General features: G+C 40.3%; 1 protein-coding gene across 3 annotated transcripts; it reads right to left on the bottom strand.

Annotated features, from left to right (window-relative positions):
* Nucleotides 1-5,284: 5,284 nt before the first annotated feature.
* SERPINB13 (serpin family B member 13) lies at nucleotides 5,285-22,013 on the bottom strand. 3 transcript variants are annotated; one of them, XM_070420425.1, is made up of 8 exons: nucleotides 21,980-22,013; nucleotides 20,328-20,503; nucleotides 19,766-19,822; nucleotides 11,195-11,323; nucleotides 10,709-10,826; nucleotides 9,196-9,338; nucleotides 8,835-8,990; nucleotides 5,285-7,126 (listed from the first exon to the last, which is right to left on the bottom strand). In XM_070420425.1, exons 2-8 carry the CDS (start codon nucleotides 20,484-20,486, stop codon nucleotides 6,722-6,724), a joined length of 1,167 nt encoding a protein of 388 aa, XP_070276526.1. In that variant the 5' UTR covers nucleotides 20,487-20,503; nucleotides 21,980-22,013; the 3' UTR covers nucleotides 5,285-6,721. The 3 variants fall into 3 exon arrangements, with proteins under 3 accessions (XP_070276526.1, XP_070276528.1, XP_070276527.1); XM_070420427.1 differs by lacking the exon at nucleotides 8,835-8,990; XM_070420426.1 differs by lacking the exon at nucleotides 19,766-19,822.
* Nucleotides 22,014-23,015: the final 1,002 nt, after the last annotated feature.

Here is a 23,015-nt window from a genome sequence, read left to right as displayed (position 1 = left end):
GAACTCACTAAAGGTTCTGCCCTTCCAAGTGACTGTTTGTGTGTCATTCCCCAAAGGGTAGGGCCATCCCATTGCACAGAAACCCAGGGTCAGTCCCTTGTGTTTTAGAATCTTAACATCTAAGGCTGCATAGTCTCTGTCCCTGGTAATTATGTGCCCTAATGGGTAGAAACCAGAAATACTCATCCTCCAAATATTGCCTAAGAAGATTCATGCTTCATTGGAGACTAAGAATGCATTTGTTTCCTTTCTAACGAGGACTTTTTTAACCTATATTTTATGTCTAATATAATTTTTTGTCTACTAAGGACAATAATTTTTTTAAAAAAAAAAGCTTGTATTTTTTAATACACTCTAAGTTAGTGATCAGACTCAAGTGAAGTTCATTCAAGATAAATTACACATGAAAAATAGAGTGTTGTCTGCATTTCAGTTCCCTGCAGTCATGTTTATCCAGGGGTTGAACATCAATGACCTTGAAGGCAATACCAAGGCAGCTACTGCACAGGAACCTGGAGCTCTGCATCCCAGGGCTGATGAAGCCTATCATAGCATTCAACTCTTGTTCTCCAGAGCATGCCCTGGATTGCACAAATGGTGTTGCCAGGAAGGTCACCCTTTCTATCCCAATACTTCACCCACCAAATACACATCAGCATAAATACCGCAGTTAGACCAGTGCTCAGAGGTACTGGGACTTTCTGCTGACCCCCAGAGAAATGAATGGAAAGGATGTTCATTTTAGAACCAGTTATTCTGCCACACCTCTTGCAGTGAAAAGTTTGGGGTGTGGCAATGAGACAAAATTTGCTTAGAGATGCAGAATGCATAACAAATATAGGATCAGAACTAAATATTGTCAAAACCCAGGGATTAATTGGAGTAAGCTTAGTGAGTCAGAACTTTTGAGTACACTTGATGGGCTTAATAGACACATTGGTGTACAGCTTCCTGGAACATTGGCTTCCAAATACTGACATAGAAGTATAAATCAAACATTGAGAAAAACACCTCTCTAACCTGGAATCCACTAATATTTTAGAACTGATGAAATAACAGCTCATATTTTAATATGGTGGCTAAAGACAAGGTGGCCATGATTTGGTTTCCAAGCAAAGTTAAAGGATGCTACTATTGCTGCTGGTGATAATGATAATGATAATGATGAGGGTAGTGATGGTGGTGATGTGATGGTAATGGCAAGGAAAACAGCAGGCAACATCAATTGGATGCATGCTATGTTCCAGTTTCTTTAATAAACACATAGTCTATTTATCCTCACAACAGCTCAATAAAGTAGAAACTCTTATAAAACCAATTTTTAAAATGAAGAAATGGAAGTTCAGAAAGATGATCTTAACTACTGTAGGCTATAAAACTATTTCCAAAGCCCAGATTTATAGTCTGTTTGACCCTGAAGCTGGCACATAGGAGGAGGATTTAGAAATGGACAAGAACAAATTTGGTTTTTGTTGCTAAAGTAGTTGACCTTATTCCCTCTCTATGTCTGGATTATTTTTCATTAAAATTAGATAGAAGACTATTTCATAAGGGGTAGTAACCAATGTAATGTTAGAAGTGTTAGTAGAGATCCTTTTTTACAATTCTCTAAATTTAAGCAATAAAAAAAACCACAAAATTTCAACAAAATTAATTGCCATCCTTGAAATCAGTTAGGTCAGGGAAGAGCTGGGATAGATACTCTAACTTCCTGATTCCAGACCTGTCACTCTTTTTTTAAAATACATTTTTATTGATTTTACAGAGAGGAAGGAAGAGGGAGAGAGAGATAGAAACATCAATGATGAGAGAGAATCATGGATCAGCTGCCTCCTGCATGCCCCCACTGGGGATCGAACCCACAACCGAAGTGTGTGCCCTTGACCAGAATCTAACCCAGGACCCTTCAGTCCAAGGGCCAGTGCTCTATCCACTGAGCCTAACTGGTTAAGGCCAGACCTGTCACTCTTCACTTTGCTTCCTTCCCAGCTTGGGCTGATAAAGTTAATGTTACATATCACATTGCCACTCAGACACTCATCTGTTATCCTCCCAGAGCATTGACAGCACAGGCCTAGGGGTATCCATTCCAAGACACACTTAGCCTTGACTGTCATCAACAAACCCAGTACTGACTACACTGAAGTTCATGCCTAACAGATATGTGGGCATTAAACATTTCCACTTTTATATTCTTCATTGATAACTTGTTGTTAGATGCTGACTCCTTGCTTCTCCAATAAGTTGGTGGATAGAACATTGCCTATAATGTGCAGGAACATTAAATTAGTCAGATTTTTGAGCACTTGCATTTTCAGACATTGATCTAGATGCTGAGTGTCCAAAGATGACTGCAGTGACTGGTGAGACAGAAAATATAGATACAATAGTTAGAAGTATGAACAAATCTCACTCTGGGAGGACTGCATTTGGATGGATAGTTTGGGAGGGGTAGAAAATGTCACAAACCCAGAAGTGTCTAATTTACATATTTCAAATTCAGGATGTCAATGTATTGGTTCATAAAAGGAATCATACCATAAATTATATCTACTAATACCTGGGAACTCCTTCCTGTTGCCTAAGTTCACAAATCAAGTTGTACATGAAAAACCTGCTCCTTCAATGAAGGAAAAGAAAAAAATTAAATGAGATTTCCAGCATCAGAATTGCTCTGTATATCAGTATCTTTCTTCTTTTCTTCCACTACAAGGAAGAAGAAGAAGAGGAAGAGGAAGAAGAAGAAGAAGAAGAAGAAGAAGAAGAAGAAGAAGAAGAAGAAGAAGGAGGAGGAGGAGGAGGAGGAGGAGGAGGAGGAGGAGGAGGAGGAGGAGGAGGAGGAAGAGGAGGAGGAGGAGGAAGAGGAGGAGGAAGAGGAGGAGGAGGAGGAGGAGGGGGAGGGGGAGGGGGAGGGGGAGGAGAAGGAGAAGGAGAAGGAGGAGGACGAGAAGGAGAAGGAGAAGGAGAAGGAGAAGGAGAAGGAGAAGGAGAAGGAGAAGGAGAATTAGAAGGAGAATTAGAAGAAGAAGAAGATCTCTATAAATTTCTTTCTCAGTAAAGTTAGAAGGTAGGTATAATTCATGGTCTCATAATTTGTATAAAGACTGTGTGGGGATTCAGAGATAGTCACTCAAAAATGTGCTTCTGTAATATGTGGATTATTATGAGCTAAGGGCAACTGTAACTGCAGGGTCAGGAGAAACTTCTGCCCTCCCTTGACTACCTAGAAGAATTTGAATTAGGAGCCTTGCCCATAAAGGGAAATTATCAGAGTTAGCATCTTTGACCTGTCTGTAGAACAGGACTTTTTTTATTTACTAAGCATCTGTTCTTATCATTCTGCAATGACTCTTTAAAGCCCCCAGTCACCCCACCTCAACCCTTCCTCAGGATGTCTTATACACTCATGTTCCCTTTCTGTCTCTGAATCTCCTCTGCATGCAGGGTCTCAGACTGACATATAAAGGGATCCGATAGGTATGTATGTATCAAATTTGGTTGTTTGCTAATCTACCTCATGTCTATTTTATTATTAGACCAGCTATAAGAACCTTGAGGGTAGAGAAAGATTTGTTCCTCCCTGACAACTGCCAAAGGTGAAAACAGCTGAGGTTGAGCAGGAGGCCCTGGAGGAAGTAAAGAGAAAAGCAAAGACATTGGTAAGAGGGCTCAGGAGCAGCAGATTTCAGAGTCTCAGCGAAAATCCATTTCTCACAGGAAAGAGCCTCTCCCTCAATACAGAAAATAGCAACATTTATCTTTAAATAATTGGCATGGGACGGCACTCTGGGTTAGCAGCAGGAAGCTTCCTGGGCCTGACCTGACTCAGGAACCCAGAGGACATGATTCACCCATAATCACAGTCTTCCAGTTTCTGCTGTGATGGAGAAAGCTGGAAAGAGTGCTGCTCCACCATGACAGGGGGTGGGGAGAATAAAAATCTGGATAATACACAAATTCTTAAGCCCATCAGAAAGTTGTAAGGCTGCCCCTCAGCCTGAAATCTAAGGAAAGACAAGTGCCTTCAAGAAGAGACAGGACGCCAGCACTGACTTGCCTAGGGCAGAACATGGGAGGAAAACAGGGCTCCAGACAAGTGCTGAAGGCTAAGTCTGGGTAGCGCCAGGGTATAGAACCCCTGGAAGCCTCAGATACAGAGGGAATTTATACCCAGTCTTCACCACACAGGTTCTATCTAGGGTGTTCAAGAGAGCCTCTTTAGGACAGCTGGCAAGAAAGTCCTTGAGCTCCCTCCCTTGGCACCTGCAGGAGGTGCAAACCAAGCAATCACATCTTAACCAGGCACAGGAACCCTCACCCATACCCAAATCCTAACCCAATAAAAGCCCTCCTGGGTCTCCTAAGCCAGGGACCCTGCAATGCTCTCCCCAGAAAGCCTCATTACGTAAGTAATCAATCTCTTCATACTTTCTTGGTGCATATGTGGTATCATCAGTCTAAATGTTCAACCAATTTTTTTGTGTGGGAATAAGGAGACTCCATTCTATTTCCATGGGATGATCACAACATGTCACTATATGATGTCTGTTTTTAATGCAATATTCAGATGATCTATCATAAAATTGTGCACTTGAAAATCTATATAATCTTATTACCCAATGTCACCCAAATCAATTTAATTTAAAAATTAAAACTCCCTTTAAGTATAAGGATACATCTAAATTAAAATGGAAGGATAGAAAAAAGCATACCATGCCAATACTAGTCATGTGGAAGCCTGAGTGGTTATATTTTTAGACAAAGCAAATCTCAGGAAAGAATGTGTTCAGGGATGGGGAGATATTGACAGATGATAAACATTTAGATCAGTAGAAGAACAGAGGATCAGAAACAAATCCACGCATGCATGTGACATAAAGTTTCCAGGGTGATTAAGTCATTGAGGTAAGGACAATCTTTTCAACAAATGGTGCTGGAACAACTGAAAGACCACATGAGAAACAATGAGCCCCAAGCCTTACTTCACAAAAATTGAAAGTAAATCATAGGTCTAAATGTAAAAGCTAATGCCATAAGAGTCCAAAAGAAAGCATAAAAAAGTCTTAGCAAACTTGAGATTTGCAAAAATATCTTAAATAAGACAGAAAAACAGAAACCATAAGTGAAAAAATTAATGAATTGGACTCCATGAAAATTTTAAATTGCTCAATGACACCATCAATGACAGCAAAATTAAATTCATATAGCTGACAGTTTTTTTCAGAATATATCAAAAACAAGTACAAGTCAACAATAAGAAAACAATTTAATAAAAATGGGCACAAAATTGAATAGACATTTTACAAAAGAAGATATGCATATGGCCAACATGCACATGAAAAGATTCTCAACATCATCAGTCATAAGGGAAATGCATACATTAAAACCACAATGAGATGCCACCTTCACACCCACTAGAATGGGTATAATGCAGAACTCTGACCACTCCAACCACTGGTGAGGACCCAGAGCAACTGGAATACTCAAACATTACTCATAAGAGTGAAAAATGGCACAACCACTTTGGAGAATATTTTGGCAGTTTCTTATAAATTTAAACATATATTGTATATACCATATGTCTCAGCATTTTCACTCACAGGTGTCCACCCAAGAAAAATGAAAGCATATGTCCACACAAAGATTTATGCACACAAATGTGCATTCTAGCACTATGCATAGTAGCTAAAAACTGGAAGCAACATAAATTCCCAGTGGGTAAATAGGTAAACAAAATGTGGGTTTACCCATACAATGGAATACTGTTTGTCCATAAGAACTAATGAACTACTGGTATTCCAACATCATGGATTATCTCAGTGCTCAGCAAAAAAAGCCAGACACAAAAGAGAATATATGATATGAATCCACTTGAACGAAACCCTAGAAATGACGAATACACCCTGTAATGATTGAAGACAGGCAGGCCAGCAGTTGTGTGAGCTGAGGCTGCATGGGGTGGTTGACAGGGAAACAGAACAAGGGAACCTGGGCAATGATGGAAATATCCTGTATGTTGAGTGTGGTGGTATTTGCACAGGTGTACATTATCAAAAGTCAAGTTCTAGGATTAAAATGAATCTATTTTATTTTATGACCACATTGACTTTATTTACAATATCAAGATATTTATGCAATTGACAATGAATAATATGCTCTGTTAGAATAGAGGGTGAAAATATGGGCATCCTCTCTGCCTGGTATATTGTTTCACTTTATCCTGGCTTTTGAGTTTTAATTTATGTTGGCTGATGTCTTTCTAAATTCTTTTTTCCTATATGCAGTTTGCCACACTAATAGCTGAGAAAGAGAAAGGTAGCACATGAATTGAGTAAACTACTGTTTTATTTCACTTTTTATTATAATCCTTTGAAATATTAGAGCTGGAGAGACTCCCAAAATCATTAATCCATAGTCTTTACTGACAAGACAGTTTTTTTCATTAGTGCATAAAACTACAAGTCGTTAATTTACTTTTAGAAGAAATCAACAGCATATTTATAAGCCTTGATTTAACTCACTTTATACATGACACAAACAAAAGGACATTTCACTTTTAAAGAAAATTATAAACACACACACCCAGTACAGTCACTAAATCATACATTTTGAGGGCTGGATTGAAATGCAAGCAAGAAAATCAAATTTCTTCAAAGAATGGGCTACTACCATAGTCATATTAATACTCCAACACTGGTTTTCTGCCAAGCCAGTGACTGGCCTAAGGAGAGGAAAATTTGCCAAAGAAGAGGACACTGTTTGACTCGTTGTGCCGGATGAAGAACAGGAAGGGATGATTGCAGTGAAAAGTTTCATAACTGGGCTCTGATGTAACCGCAAAGCCCATCCCGGTGCTCGCTGCAGCCTCGGTACCTTCCTCAGTCACCACCACAAAGGACCCGTGCAGAAACTTCTGGGCATGCAGCCCTGAACGTGGGGACATCCCTGAATAGTCAGCCTCCAGCTCACTGAAGGCATCCCCCAGCCCCATGGCGCCCAGCGCCGCCTCCAGATTATAACTATCTTCCACCTCAAATCGGGGCAAGTGCAAATCCACAGTCCTTTCCTTCATCTGCCCTGGGTTAGTCCACTCCACTAATTTCTCAGGACTTACTTCATTTATAATCTATTAAGGAAAAAAAGGGAGGGGGGAGAATGGCATGATTATCAATAATAATCAGTTTATTATTTGAAACAGTTTAACACTCATTTGTATAGGTCAGAAATCATTAATTTTAGTAACAAAAGTAGACATTTCATTTTGCTAGGCTGTTGTCTTCATATAGCAGGCACTTGTCTTATAGTCATCTATTTAAATTTTCTGTGCATATATGAAAAGTCAATAGCATTTTGTGAATTTTTAAAGATGAGAAATGCAATTTCTTACTATTTCCCTAGTGTCTTTGTATGCATATATATTATATATAATTTTAAAGATAAAATATGTTTATATAAATTATATAATAAGCAAATTATAATTTATATAATATATTAATTGGTGACTAATATAATGTTTATTATAAATATATAATACATATTAACATATTTACATATAAATATTAATTCAGTCACAGTGACTGTCCATTTTATACTGCATAACTCATCAACATATCTTCAAGCTGATAGATATTTTCATCAAATTGATACATTTTACCCAACATTAACCCATTCATTCACTTTACAAGTAACTAGTATGTAATCATGCATTTTAACAGATGATAGATTCTGTAGATACAAATATAATTATTATTATGAATTTCAAATTAGGTATCCTAATGTATTTAGTGCAGAAATTACAAATTTGACTCAGAAGGGCAATTTTTTTCTTCTGAATTATTTCCCTAGAATAATTTCCACAACTGGAATTTTTGAGTTAGAGTAACAAAATTCTTAAAGCTCTTAAATATATTGCCATTTTGCTGTCCCAAATAATTTCCAATGTATAATAAATACTATTAGCCATTGATTCACTTGCTGTTCTGTGCTTGTTAGAGATAGAGACAGAGACAGAGACAGAGATAGAGATAAAGACAAAGATAGAGTATGGTCACTAATCATTACAATACTACATATTAAAACTATGAGGCCCATTTTATAGATGGAAAAATATTGAGGTTCAAGGAAGTTAAATAGCTTCAAAGGACATAATGCTACTAAATAGAGATATAGGGATTTGAAGCAAAGCCTTTCTGATTTCAAAAACACAGGATACTAGCCACATCAATATTTTAACAGCAAAGTGGGTAGGAATACATCAAGGATTTCAAGATTAAGGGTCTGATGGACTTTGGGTGATTACTGTATATAAGATCATCCTTGGAAAAAAAAAAAGAACCATTTTTTTCCTGATAAGTGGTGTTGATTATGTGGGAGGTACACATGTGTGGGACAGGAGGTGTGTGGGAAACCTCTGTAACTTTTTCTCAGTTTGTTGTAAACCTAAAACTTCTTTAAAAATTGGAGGTCTAAAAAAAATTCAGAAGGTCTGAATGGCATGCAAAATTTGCTGGATATGTGCACATGTGATTTTTTTTCTGGAAAAGAGGTGACTACATAATCAACCATTTCTCAGAATACTGGGTGATCTTTACAGTCCCTTAAATGTTTATTTTAGCTCATTCCCAAATATTTTAGTGTTGATCATTCTCAATACACCTGATGTCATCTATCGCTCCACATTAGACATCCTGCACAGAGGCAGAAATAGTTTCCACTGGGCACCGCCAGACACCAGCTCCCAATCAGAAGCCCCGCTTCCAGGCTCACCAAGAATAAGCTCTGAGATGCAGAGCCTCCAGAAATGAAAGCAAGAATGGGGAGGTGCCAGGTTTTACCTTCTCCAGACCATCAATGTCATTGGGCAGCAACACGAACATGCTTAGGTCACTGTTTTTATATGGAATCCCCAGAATTTGGGCCTGCAGGTCCTTCACTAGAGTGAAGCTGAAGGAGTCACGCTGTGTCATCATCTGCACAGGTTTACTTGTGTTCTGTAACAAATTCACAGAGCACCCAGTGTCCAAAGAGGCATGAGACGACCAGGCGAGCTCACCGAAATGGTGCTCTCAACCTAAAACAGTGCTAACGCTCAGACCCTCCAAATCAGCACTGTCTGTCCACCCTGCACATTGATGGAAATATGACTTCAGAATGTACATTCTATGTGTAAGCACATCAATAGTTAAAGAACCATACCTTATCCAGCCAAAATTCCTCCTCCTTGGTATGTTCTTTCTTAAACTCCCTGTCCCATTGCCCTTTAAAATGCACAATGTTCACCAGCACCAGCTTCGTGGTGCTGCTTAGAGTGGCATCAGGAAACAGGTCCTTGATGTTTTCTGCAAACAAACAACAACAAACGTGGCCCATCTTCGAAATTACTAGTGATAGGCACGGCAGATACGATGCAGGGGGACTTGACTGGTCATTAAAAACTTCAGCCAGGCCCTAGCTGGTTTGACTCAGTGGTTAGAGCATCAGCTCACATCGGTGCACTCAAGGGTCTCGGGTTCAATTCCCGGTCAAGGTCACATACCTCAGTTGCAGGCTCAGTCCTCCTCAGGGCACATGCCAGAGGCAACCAATCAATGTGTCTCTCCCACTTTGATGTTTCTCTCTGTGTGTCTTTCCCCTCATTTCTACTCTCTCTGGAAAAATCAATGGAAAAAATGTCCTCTGGTGAGGATTAACAAAAACAAACAATAAAAACCTCAGCCCGGTCAGCACCTGCAGGCTCTGCAGACCATGGGTTCACTGGAAGTTCTCACTGTCCCCCGCCTATTTATCCCATTGAATGGATTGAGGTGTGAGGGTTAAAGAGTTTAGGCTCTGAGATCAGATTGCCTCTGTGAGCATCCAGTTTTGCCTCTTATCAGTTAAGGAATTATGGGCAAGTTCCTTAAGCTCTCTGTGCCTCAATTTCCAAATGAGTAAAACAGGAATGAAACCGCTTCATAGGGTTGTTGAAAGGAGTAAATGATCTAATGTGTGTACATCACTTAGATCACTGTCTGGCTAACAATAAGAACTCAGTAAATGTTAGCTATTATTATTTTTACCCACTTGATGCCACCAGAGGATATGTTTATTGACTTTAGACAGAGAAGAAGGGAGAGAGAGAGAGAGACATCAATCTGTTGCCTCCTGTATGTGCTCCAATCAGGAATTGAACCCACAACCTAGATATGTGCCCTGAACAGTAATCAAACCCTAAACCACTTTGGTGTATGGGATGATGCTCCAACCAACTGAGCCACATGGCTGGACACAAAAGCAGGTCTTGATGAAAGAGCTGAGTGTTTCTCACTTGATAATGAGAAAGGAAACCCCCTATATTTCCACTCAAAGACCCAGACTCAGGAATGCTCTGATATAAAGGAAAGACTATGTACCCAAGACAGACATGACCCAGTTTCAGGACCCTCAAAGATATTATGAACCTCAACCGGTGTAAATAATTCTCCACTAAGTGTTTCCATGAATTTGGCTCTATGATCCCCTCTGATTCTCCTTGGCTTTCTCTATAATTTGCAGTGCCTCCTCCCACCCCTCATGCTCAGGCCTGCCTTTCCAGCCCTGGAAAGCCCATACCAAGTCCCCTCCCAAAGCTTGTCCACCCTGGTCCCCCACGCAGTGCCAACCACAGGGCTTCACTCACAGTGGGCACTCAAGGAGCGTTTTTATGATGAATGACCCATCCATACTCTACCATGTGTTTGGCTTTCAACCCAGGAATTAATCTTCTTTCGACTTTCATCTGCTGCATTTACAAAATCAACTGGTTCCAGAGAAGCATGATAATATTTTTCAACATAATCTAAGTATTTCTTTAGGAGAAACAGGGAAGGAATAGAAAGGGTTTGAAATTCAATTTATCTATTGCCAACATCTCTAAATATGTTCAAGATCACTAATATTCTATGCAGGGTTTGGGGCAGATCACTTTGAGTACTTCCATGCACCTTTTATGCAGGTGTAATAGGGTTAAAGCAAAAATCAGATTTAAACTGCCAAGATTACAAAGGAGCTCTCAAGGGGCCAGGATGTCTGAAAAATAGGCAGGGGGGTGCCAGGTGATCTGGGCCAAGCCAGGCAGTCAATGTAGGCAGCATGCCACCAGGACCCACAGTCCTAACAGAGCCATTGGCCATTCATGAATACCACTCACAGAAGTGGTGGACACAGCAAAACTTACTTGAAGGAAAAGGTATGTCTTCTCTCCAAATAGCCTGTTGGCTATTTTCAGCTCATAATTATTATTGGGTTTGCTTATTTCACTCAAAAATGTTTGGAATTGATGGTATATCTCTTCGGTCTTCTCAATCTTCAAAACAAAAACAAAAACTCAATGACTTACCTTAGCAAAAGCAAGCCTAAATTCTGCCCCAGAAAGACATGGCTGCTGGGTCTCTCCCTCAGCTTGGCAGCCTTGAGGATGGCCTGTGAATTTGGTGTGGCCCCTGGATGTCAGCTGGCTTTTACACAAATCACTAATGTAAGTCACAACCAACCTCAGCTCCACAAAGAAGCTTGCTCTTTGGCCCAATACCACAGATCTAGCTTTTCTGGCTCAGGTTGCATTTTTCATCTCAAATGTAATTGCCCACTAAGTGGCTCATAAGCTTGCTTTTACCTTCCCACAATACTAAGCAACTGGAGGAAGTAAATGATTCCTCAGATGACTCTTAGCCACTTAAACTTGGCCATATCTGTTCCAGACAATGGATAAAAAAAGTAAATCCTGATGGTGTAAGCAGCCCTTTGTTAGCTATATACTGGACTGAACGGATATTTTTTTCTTATCTCTGGGGGGGGCGGGAGGTAAAAAACTTTTCTAGACATTTTTTGTAGAATCCATCCATTTTCTGATTGAAGGCTGAGAAGTGAGTGCTTCATGGCAGGGCCAGATGACAGAGCTTATGTCCCTAAAACAGAGAGGAACACTGCCCCCTGCCTGTTAAGTGATGTCTGGCTACCTCTATCCATCATTCACGCTGGATTCCAGAGAGAATCATTTAAATTTTGAACGGAAAAGCTTATCCCTGATTGCACTGAGAACGGAAAGGTTTTCTTCCTCTAGAATATAAAGCCCATGGGTCTTTTGTTTATTTGCTTGCTTCATCTTTTTATTTCATGACTGACTACTCAATGCCCAGAGTAGTGTCTGGCACTTAAAAGACACTCAGTTAATTTTTATGCTAATGAACTAATGAACATTTGAAGACATTCAGATGGAAAAACATGCTTCTCTAACAAAGTATCTGAGGCTAAATTTGACCTTTGCCTCCCTCCTTGTTATTGTGAACCTTTAAATGTCCAGTGATCATTCATGGCTGCTCAGGTTGACTGATATGTGATGTGAGCAGATCAAGGTGTTGAACCTATAGGGAATAATGGATTGCTATAAAGAGAAGGATGTAGTGGGAGTATTTCTCAGTGGGACAGTTGTGACTAAGTTGACCTGAAAAATGGAGAAAGAGAGTAAGGGCCTACTGTCAAACAGGTTTCAGGCTTGAAAGTATACTATCTCTGTGGATGGGAAAACCCCAAACTAAGAAATTAACTTAAAGTGGCCCTGGGTTGATAACATCCCAGGATCTTATTCCAGAAAAAAAAAGTACCTGTATTAGAAAGGTAACTATACCATAGGTTTTGCTGGAGAACCATAGATTACCAACCAAATATTCGCTCATATTCCCAAACTATAAATCATGAGAAAGTAAGTCCCACATCAAGAATTGATGGGGGGGTGAGGGGGGCAAACAGCCATATTGGGTTCTCAAGGAGTTTAAGTGTTGATATTATCAGATATCACACTTAAAAAGCAGTACTTTGAGAAACAAGACACTGCTATCAAATTCCAGGTTCATTTTATAATCAACTAGAATTCCTATATGTTCAGTAAGCATTAAAATTTAAAAGCTCGAGAGAACCAAGATGGCAGCATAAGGTACAGACCTGTGCGTGCTGCCTCCCACAACAACATTGAAAATACCAACTATAAGACAAAACAGCGATCATTCAGAACCATGGGAAAGCTGGCCCAGTGGAAGTTCTACAACTGGAAGGAAAGAAAGAAGAGCATTGAGACTGAGTAGGATATGCAGAGGCACCAAGAACAGAGGTACAGAGTCGCGAGCCAGGCGGGCTGCAACTGGATGCACGGTTTTTTTTCAATCGAAAGGGGTCACAAACTCTCGAATCCACTGAGCTTATTTGGGGCAGGATTCTGAGGTCCCAGACCCCTACGGGGAGAGGCGGGACGGCCTTGCAGCAGGTCGGAAAGCGAGGGCCGCTTTCTCGCTGAGCTGCTCACCGGCACTCGGGGACTCGGAGACGCCATTGCTGTTTGCTCCTCCTTGGTGATTCCCTGAGGCCCCACCCTACTCAATTTACATCCCCACCCAAGCTGTGCCAGTGGCACAAAAGGTACCACCTGCACTTTTGCAGCTTAACCCAACAAACTGCAGATTTCAACTCCTTGCACCCATAAGGGACACACTCAAGAAGCAGAATCAGGTTTGGAGGAAGCCGGTACTGGACCCGGCTGGTCCGGCAACATGGAACCGCTGTACCAGCAAACGCACAAACAGGTCCACCAGATCCAGTCTCACATGGGACGCCGGGAGACGGCAGACAAGCAGTCTGTGCACTTAGTAGAAAATGAAATCCAAGCAAGCATACCAGATATTCAGCCAGCAAGAACACCTGGAGATTTCGTCCAACAAGGAGCTGCCCAACAAAAGACAAAATGCCAAACTTCGTGTTGACCAGTTAAAGTATGATGTCCAGCACCTGCAGAATGCTCCCAGAAACTTCCAGCATCGGCGATATGCAATGGAGCAGCAGGAGAGACAGCGAGAGGAGCTTCTGTCTCGCACCTTCACCCCCAACATGAGATGCGGCACCCGCTGTGAGGCTGTGACGGCCCTTGTGAGGCTGAGACGGTCCCTGTGAGGCCGAACACAGGGACACGTCGTGGATGGAAATAACTACTTTTTCCATGTGTATGACCCAGCAACAAAAAATGTGCACCTATGGATGAGGACAGTGGGGGTGGGAGGTAAGGGCAGAGGGTGAGGTGGGAACTGGGTAGAGGGGAGCTATGGGGGGGAAAAGGGGGGACAACTGTAATAATCTGAACAATAAAGATTTATTAAAAAATTTTAAAGCTCAATAGATGGGTTTAACAGCCAATTAGGCACTGCTAAATTGATAGACTTGATAGATCTGAATAATTTTCTCATAATGAAACATAAAGACAAAAAGTGATGAAAATATGTATGACAAAGAAATCTAGAAGATAGAATACAAATTGTAGCATCCTTCCAATAGACAATAAAGACTGGAGTACATGCATTATTCAAAATATTAATTGACTGAGACTTTTTCAGAATTGATAAAAACTATGAATTTTCATATTGAGAAAGCACAGTAAATATGTCTTGGTAAATTAATAACTCCACATCTAGACACATTGCAGTAAAATTCAGAAACAACAAAAACAGACAGCAAAACTTAAATGCAGCCAGAGAGATCACCTACTAAAGATTGTCAAATAAGCCAACTTCTTAACAGCAACATTAGACACAGAGAGAAGAATGCTATCTTCAAAGAGTTGAGAAAAAATCTCAACTTAGAATGCAACACATAGTTTAATATTCATTCAAGAGCAAACAAAGGTTAATGCAACCTGATAGCATCTACTACACACAAGTCTTTACTAAAGAAACTTCCCAGGAGTGATGTCATCAAGATTAAGAATAAGCCGAAACCGGTTTGGCTCAGTGGATAGAGCTTCAGCCTGCGGACTGAAAGGTCCCAGGTTCGATTCCGGTAAAGGGCATGTACCTAGGTTGCAGGGACATCCCCAGTAGGAGATGTGCAGGAGGCAGCTGATCAATGTTTCTCTCTCATCAATGTTTCTAACTCTCTATCTCTCTCCCTTCCTCTCTGTAAAAAAATCAATAAAATATATTTAATTAAAAAAAAGATTAAGAACAAAAAGCCCCAAACTAGAGATACTGACTTAACAACAATACAAGAAACAAATACATTTGTAAGAAATCAGGAAATCAGTTAAGAGGTTTCTGTATCCCACTGAGCGTGAAACCAACTGCATTGAAGCCTAGTTTTAAAAAAAAAATCATAGCTCCCTGGGGAGAGAAAAAGAAGAGTGCGATGTATAACTAACATTCTGACCTTTCCAGAAGCTGACTGAGGGCTTGGTTTCTGTCTTGCCTGAACATAAGTGCTGACAGGAATAGGGCATCAGGATAGCCACTAAGAACAAAGTCAATTAACAGTCACCAAATTCTGCAGTACCACAGATAGACACCAGGGAGAGCTCCTGAATAGAAACAGACTAACTTCAATTGGGACATCACAAACACCTTCCCAGAGAGAATGCAGCCCCAGGAAAGGCTTAAGACATCTCCAGAATCTCTGGTCAGCCTGGTTTAAAAAAGTTTTTCCTGCCTTGCTGGTGTGGCTCAATGGTTGAGTGTCAACCTATGAACCAGGAATTCACAGTTCAATTCCTCGTCAAGGCACATGCCCGGGTTGTGAACTAGATCCCAGAGTGGGGTGTGTAGGAGGTAGCCAATCAATGATTCTCATCATTGATATTTCTATCTCTCCCTCTCCTTCCCTCTCTAAAATCAACAACAACAACAAATATATATATTTTAATTTCTTATGGCTGGGTTTCCAAATGCCAAAATCCCAACAGAAGATAACAAGCATGCAAAGAAACAAGGAAACATGACCCAATCAAAGGAACAAATTAAATCAACAACTTAACTTTACATCTCAAGGGACTAGGAAAAGAACAAACTAAACCAAAAGTTAGAGTTACATTTAAAGCAGAAATAAACAAAATAGACAGTAGAAAAACAAAAGAAAAATAAACAAAAGCAAGAGTTATGGGTTGTTGTTTTTTAAGAAGATCAACAAAATTGACAAACCCTTAGCTAGACTAAGAAAATAACAGAATACTCCAATAAGTAAAATTAGAAATGTCTGGAAATTAAAAGGACTATAAGGAACTACTATGCACAAGTATCTATATCAAAGTAATGAATAGCCTAGAAGAAATAGATAAATTTCTACATGTAGAAAGTCTTAAAGATTCCACAAAAAAATGTTACAACTGATAAATTAATTTAGCAAATTGCAGAACACAAAATCTACATTAAAAAATCAGTTATATCTCTATACAATAACATTGACCAATGCAAAAAGTAATTAAGAAAATAATCCCATATACTGTAATATCAAAAAAGACAAATTACATAACTAAGAAGGTAAAAGACTTGTTCACTGAAACTACAAAATATTGCTTCAAAAAATTAAAGAAAATACAAATAAATGGGAAGACATTCCATGCTAATGATTGGAGGATGTAATATAATTGAAATATTTCTATTACCCAAAGTGATGTATAGATTCAATAGAATCCCTATCAAAATCCCAGTAACTTTTTTTAATAGGAAAAAAAAACGAAAATTCATATGGAATCTCAAGGAACCCTGAGTAACCAGAGCAACCTAGAAAATAAAGAGTAAAGTTGGAGGCTTCACACTTCCTTATTTTAAAATATACTACAAAGCATCAGTAAGCAAAATGGTGTGATACTGGCACAAAGAAAGATATATAAGATATCTGGACCAACAGAAATAATAAATAGTCCAGAAATAAACCCTTGCTTAAATGGCCAAATAATTTTCAACAAGGGTGCCAAGACCACACAATGAGAAAAGGACAGTCTATTCAAAACAAGGTGCTGGGAAAACTGAATATCTACTTGCAAAAGCATGAAGTTGGACCCTTACCTTACACATATACAAAAAAAAGACTCAAAATAGGTTAAAGACTTGCAATAACACCTACAACTATAAAACTACTAGAAGAAGACATAAGAGGAAAACTTTAGGACACTGGATTTGGTAATGATTTCTTGAGCATGACATCAAAAGCACAGGCAACAAAGACAAAAACAAATGGAATTAAATCAAACTAAAAAACTTCTGCTCATCAAACAATCAACAGAGTGAAAAGGCAACCTGCATAATGAGAGGAAATACTTGCAAATTATATATTTGATGGGGGGTTAATGTCCAGACTATATAATAAACTTCTACAACTCAACAACAACAAAAGTAACCCAATGAAAAATATGGGCAAAGAACTTGACTGGACGCTTCCCCAAAGAAAACATGCAAATGGCCAACAGCATCTGAAAAGATGCCCAACACCACTAATCATAAGAAGAATGTAACTATCAAAACCACAGTGAGCCCAGCTAGTGTGGCTCAGTGGTTGAGTATTGACCTATGAACCAGGACGTCACAGTTCAATTCCCCAATCAGGGTACATGCCCAGGTTGTGGGATCGATCCCCAGTAGGGGGCATGCAAGAGGCAACCCATCGATGATTCTCTCATCATTGATGTTTCTCTCTCTCCCTCTCCCATCCTCTCTTAAATCAATAAAAATATATTTTCAGTACTATTCTCAATAGCCAAGTGGTAGAAGCAGCCCAAATGCCCATCAACAGATGAATGGATAAAGTAATTGTGGTATATAAATACAAAGGAATATCATGCAGCCTTTTAAAAAGGAGGAAATATTGTCATATGTGTCAACATGGATAAATCTCAAAGACATATGTAAACAAAATAAGCCATTTGCGTGCACACGCGCACACACACACTCACACACATACAAACAGATACATACTAGTATGCTTCCACTCATATGAAGTATCTAAAGTAGTCACAATCATTACCAATCAATCAATCAATCAATCACCAGTCCCAGATCACCCTGCCAAATGGCCCTGATTGCCAGCCAGGCCTAGGCACCCTATCTGTGCATGAATTTTGTGCACCAAGCTTCTAGTGTATATATATATATGTGTGTGTGTGTGTGTGTGTATAATTGATTTCAGAGAGGAAGGGAAAGGGAGAAAGAAAGAAATAGAAACATCAATGATGAGAGAGAATTATTGATGGGGCTGCTTCCTGTATGCCCCCTATTGGGGATCAATCCCCTAACCCCAGCATGTGCCCAGACTGGGAATTGAACCATGACCTCCTGGCCTCCACTGAGCCACACTGGCCAGGCAACATTAGGTAATACTTAATAAAGTGGAACATGCACCCACCCTACCTCCCAAATATATGCTATAAACCGGTGCTGTCTCATAGAAATGAAATGAGAACCACAAATCTGAACCACATACTATCTTAAATTTTCTAGTATCTCTGTTCTTTTTTTTTTTTCAATTCACACAAAGATTCTATTTGGGAGGGAAAGTACTGTCAAACAACTGTGTTTCTTGACTGAGTGGACAGCAGAGCAGTTGTCTATCCCAACTCTGTTTTACAAAACCTGGAAGGAAGCCTGACTCTCTATATACACATGAGGAAACCAGACAACCTGGACATGTTGGATGTAAAATGAATCGTTCATATTGCTGGGTGACTTGACCCCTGATTTTATGAGGGTCTGGGGCTGAGCTATGACTACTGTCAAGTCAGATATGCCCTTCCTGAGAGCTCTAACCATCTCCAAATGCCAACACCAACCTATGGACTTAATATCCCTCCAATGTTTGCATACTCTGTATTTCAGGGGAGGAATATTACAACCCTACAGCTGAAAGAGACCCCAAGAAGACATTAATCCTGTGCTAATATCTATACTAATACAAGAGTAATATGCTAATTAGACCACATGTCTTCCAGACATCCATCCAGATGTCCTTCTGGACAAAGCCATGATGGTGGGGGCTGAGGCAGAGGCAGTTAGGGGTGACCAGGCTGGCAGGGGAGGGTGGTTAGGGGCAACCAGGCCATCAGGCAGAGGTGGTTAGGGGTGATCAGGCAGGCAGGCAGAGGTGATTAGGGGTTATCAGGAAGGGTGGTTAGATGCGATCAGGCAGTCAGGCAGGTGAGTGGGATGTCCGAGGGGTCCCAGATTGGACAGGGTACAGGCCGGGCTAAGGACCCCCCCCCCCCCCACCCTTGTGCATGAATTTCTTGCACCGGGCCTCTAGTTTTTTTTTTAATAAAACATCAGAGCAGGCAATGAAGGGACTTAAAATAAAAATACAATGTAGTAAAAATATCACTTACTACTACCATGACCACCACTAGGCAAGTCACCAGTGTGCCAGACAGTCTACTATATTTATAAAGGCCCAAAGAAGATTAATAACTTGCTCAAAGTAGCACAACTGTTAACTAACTGGGCCAGGATTTGAACCCAAATCTGTTTCACTCCAAACCCATCTACTCTGCTATAGGGACTTTCTCAGTCTGTTAGCCTTTACCAGGATCTATCATAGTGGTTAGTGTGCATTCAAGTTAAGCTCTCCTCTTAACACTAATGGTTTATTATAATTGTATAACCCTAGTAACATTATTGCACTGCTGTGATTATTATGGCTTATAGAGGCATGGAACAGGCTGTCGAATCTCAGAGGGGAGGAGGGGGTGGGTGAGTAGAAGGGAAGAGATCAACCAAAGAACTTGTATGCATAACCCATGAACACAGACAATAGGGTGGTGGAGGCCTGGGGTGGGGGTGGGGATGGGCTAGAAGGGGTCAACTGGGGAAAAATGGGGACATATGTAATACTTTCAACAAAGATTAAAAAAAAAAAAAAAAAAAGCATGAAGTAGTACCTCCTCTACGCATTTCCCCAGTGAGCCCACATCTACTAAGCCACCTTAGTGAAGTTGGTAAGACATGTTTCCCACCTCTTTTTCTTCAGCTTTGATTCTTGAGCTATCTGTGTCTTTTTCAGAGAGAGGCACCTGGAAAAGACAGAAAATATCATGACGGGGATCAGAGCAGAGAAAGCCCCACACAGAATCAGTCAGGGGAAGTGGACATTTGCTAAAGACTCCTCAGTGTCACACAGGAAGATTTGTCTCCTTGCCAAATCATGAAAAGCTCTGGCTGTCTTCAGAGGAGCTTAAATTGGTTCACCCATGCACATACTCATCTTTGATGTGTCCCATATACCCCAGTGGGGATTGTGCAACTTTTCCCAGTTGGCATGGTTCTGTCTTTATCAGGTTAATGTCTTTGGACAGGGCCTCACCCAGCCCTCATCTGGAGGAATTTCAAGCACCAGGGAGCAGATGGCAGGGTGGAATTTGGAGAGGGAAGAGATAAACCTAAAACTACTTCATGTCCTCACACACTTTCTTTGTTTCCTGGCCCATGGGTCAAAAAGATCATGTTTTCAAGGCAATTTTCGAAGACCCATCCCAGAAAAGAGTCTGCCAGAAAAGCCATGGCTGCCATCTTACCTACCTTCTGCAGCCGGGTGGCAGTGGCTCCCCGGGTCCGCAGGAGGAGCATGCCGATAGCCGCTAAGATGCTCGCAGGGGAAAAGAAGATGTTGCCATTGTTTTCTCTATTCAGCTCTTTGAAAAGATTAAACCCAAAGGTCACTGCACCAAGTGATTCCATGATGATTCTAGTGAGATCTAGAATAGCAACAACAATCAAAACTAATACAAAATAATACTGAATGTGAACTTTAATTGAAAAATAATTTTTTAAAGAAAAACCAAATGAGCGCTTGTTGGAATTGCTTTAGATCATGGGAACCCTTCTTGCTTCTCTTCCTGCATTGATCCAGAAAAAGAGGGGTTATGGAATATTTCAATAAACAAATTAAATTCAGATACTGAGATAGGCCTGTATTTGAGCTGCAGAACTCTCAGAGAGTATTTCAGACAGTACTTCCTCTGACAACGATAATAGCTACAAACCCTTCTGAAGGTGATATATATGTTTATGGTCTTGATCACAGGGATTAAGTTGTATACATTAAATATGTAAGCTTTATGCATATCAATTATACCCCAATACAGTGTTTTCTTTAAAGAAAAAAAAGATGGAAAAGTCCCTGTGGCCTGCTTCTCACCCCCTAGCGTAGCCTTCTCTTGACTGGAGATGTGCATCAGCTGGGCACCATCTGGTGCTTCTCGGTTCTCATTTCCCCAGGGAGCTAGGTGCCTTGGTTAGACTCTCTCTTGCTCTCTGTCAGAACCTGCCTGCATCTGCCTGCCCACTGCCTCCTCCCTGAGGTAAGCTCCCCGCAGGCCCAGTGCCTGCCCTCTTCGTCTGGCTTGCCCAGATGCTGCACCCACAACCTGGCAAGGGGAAGCCAGAGGAAACCCATGGCCTCAGATCCAAGCTGTGTTCTCTGGTCCAGCCATAACAACAATAAAGCCAAGAGTGTATCCTTCTCTAATATTTTCTCAATTGATTCAAAATCCTGTGCAGAGATGGTAGGATGCATTCACTCTCTTAATCCCCAACGCCTAACTGAATGAAAACTTGATTCTTGGCTCAATTTTTCCTCAACGGTAATGCCATGGATTATTAAGTGGAAGTGAAAGAGTTTCCTTTTTATAATTTTTGTTTATTTTAATTTTCTACATTTTTTCAGTTTATACAGTAAGTTCACATTACTTTTATCTCATCAAACAAACTTTTAAGAACAATTAATATTTACCACAAATAAACTACATTTTATATTTTCTTCATCTCCAGCTACCTAGAGATGTTAATAATTAGTTAATAAAGGCTTTAAAAAAATCTAAAACAAGAATGAGATTAAGGCAGAATAATTTTTTTGACAGTCTACAGACTTTGGGGGGTTCTTTGCGATCAAGGACCCATCCTGCTAGCTAAGACATCTTCCATCTGCTGTTCAGACTTCCATTTCACCCCTGAGCTTACTCACAGGGATTCCTTGCAGGTTAACCCAGAAATACAATGAATTAACCTGCTGTCAAACAACATGAAGAAGATACTGTTTCGTGGCTATGTAGCCACTGAAGTAAATAAAACCACCCCAAGGAAAGTTATCCACTATTAAAGTTCTTCTTTCAAATCAACAAACATTCTCAAAACACAAAAAGTCTTCAGTGGGAGCTGAAGAGAGAACTTACCTGGCTTCTGGAGAGACAGAGGTGTCTGAGCATGGACCTGGGAAGCACGTGTAACATGAGTAATTTAGATCTTTAATTTATATCTCTCCCTCTGCCTCTCCCTAGTCATTACCATTTTTGCATTTCCAGTGAAACAACCTTTGGTTTCTCAATGATAATGTCCCTCATAAAATTAGCATGCAAGGCTTATGACAAAATTGAGGATTGCATTTTCTATGTCCTGCATGGCCATGAAGTTATGCACTTGAAGTTGTCAGTAATTGCATTGTGAACTGTAGCTCAGATAAGATACACATTAGACTTAGAAGAAGAGAGCTGCAAGTTCTCACTTCTCAAAAATCTCTTAGAAATTCTTTTGGGGAGCCAAGTATAAAGCGATCTAAATTAACCAGAAAACAAAATTAAACCAAATTCAGGGGCTCAACCCAGGACCACAGGCAGCATTAGAACAGCCAAGTTAAATGAGTTATTACCCAAGCAGGGGGAGACTTTGAGAAGGCCTTCAACCCTAATGATATCAGGGATCCCCTGAGAAAAACTCGTTCTCCACCTTGGGTGCACATTAAAATCTCCTGGGGAACTTAAAGGGAAGAAAAAAAGATCTATACCCAAACCCCACGCACTGAGTCAGCATCGCTGGGGTGGGAACCAGGCATCAGAATTTATATCACCCCAGGTGACTTAATGTGCAGCTGAGGTTGGGAACCAGTGGTTTATGGCCACAGGAAGCTCTGAATCAATGCATACTTATTTACCACAGATGTAGAGAGCTATGTCCTGACAAGCCCAGTCTCTGTAATTAAGTTAAATTTGCGGTTTCATTATGTGGGGGATGCCAAATGCAAAGAAGAAAATGAAAATATAAAAAACTATTTTGCTAGAAATGTAGTGAGAAAACGTCATGAGAAAAGTTTGGGCAGGCAGCCAAACACACACACACACACACGCTCTTGTTCTCAAGTATTCTGTTTATTAATTATGATGTCTCTCACTTGAATTCATTCGATAAACATTTATTGAGAATCTATTGTGTAGC

The sequence above is a fragment of the Myotis yumanensis genome, unplaced genomic scaffold (assembly GCF_028538775.1).
Source record: "Myotis yumanensis isolate MYYU_CA2020_CCGP unplaced genomic scaffold, mMyoYum1.0.hap1 SCAF_7, whole genome shotgun sequence".
Taxonomy (NCBI): domain Eukaryota; kingdom Metazoa; phylum Chordata; class Mammalia; order Chiroptera; family Vespertilionidae; genus Myotis; species Myotis yumanensis.
The sequence above is the reverse complement of the archived record's forward strand: the minus strand, read 5'-3'. Positions and strand labels throughout refer to the sequence as shown.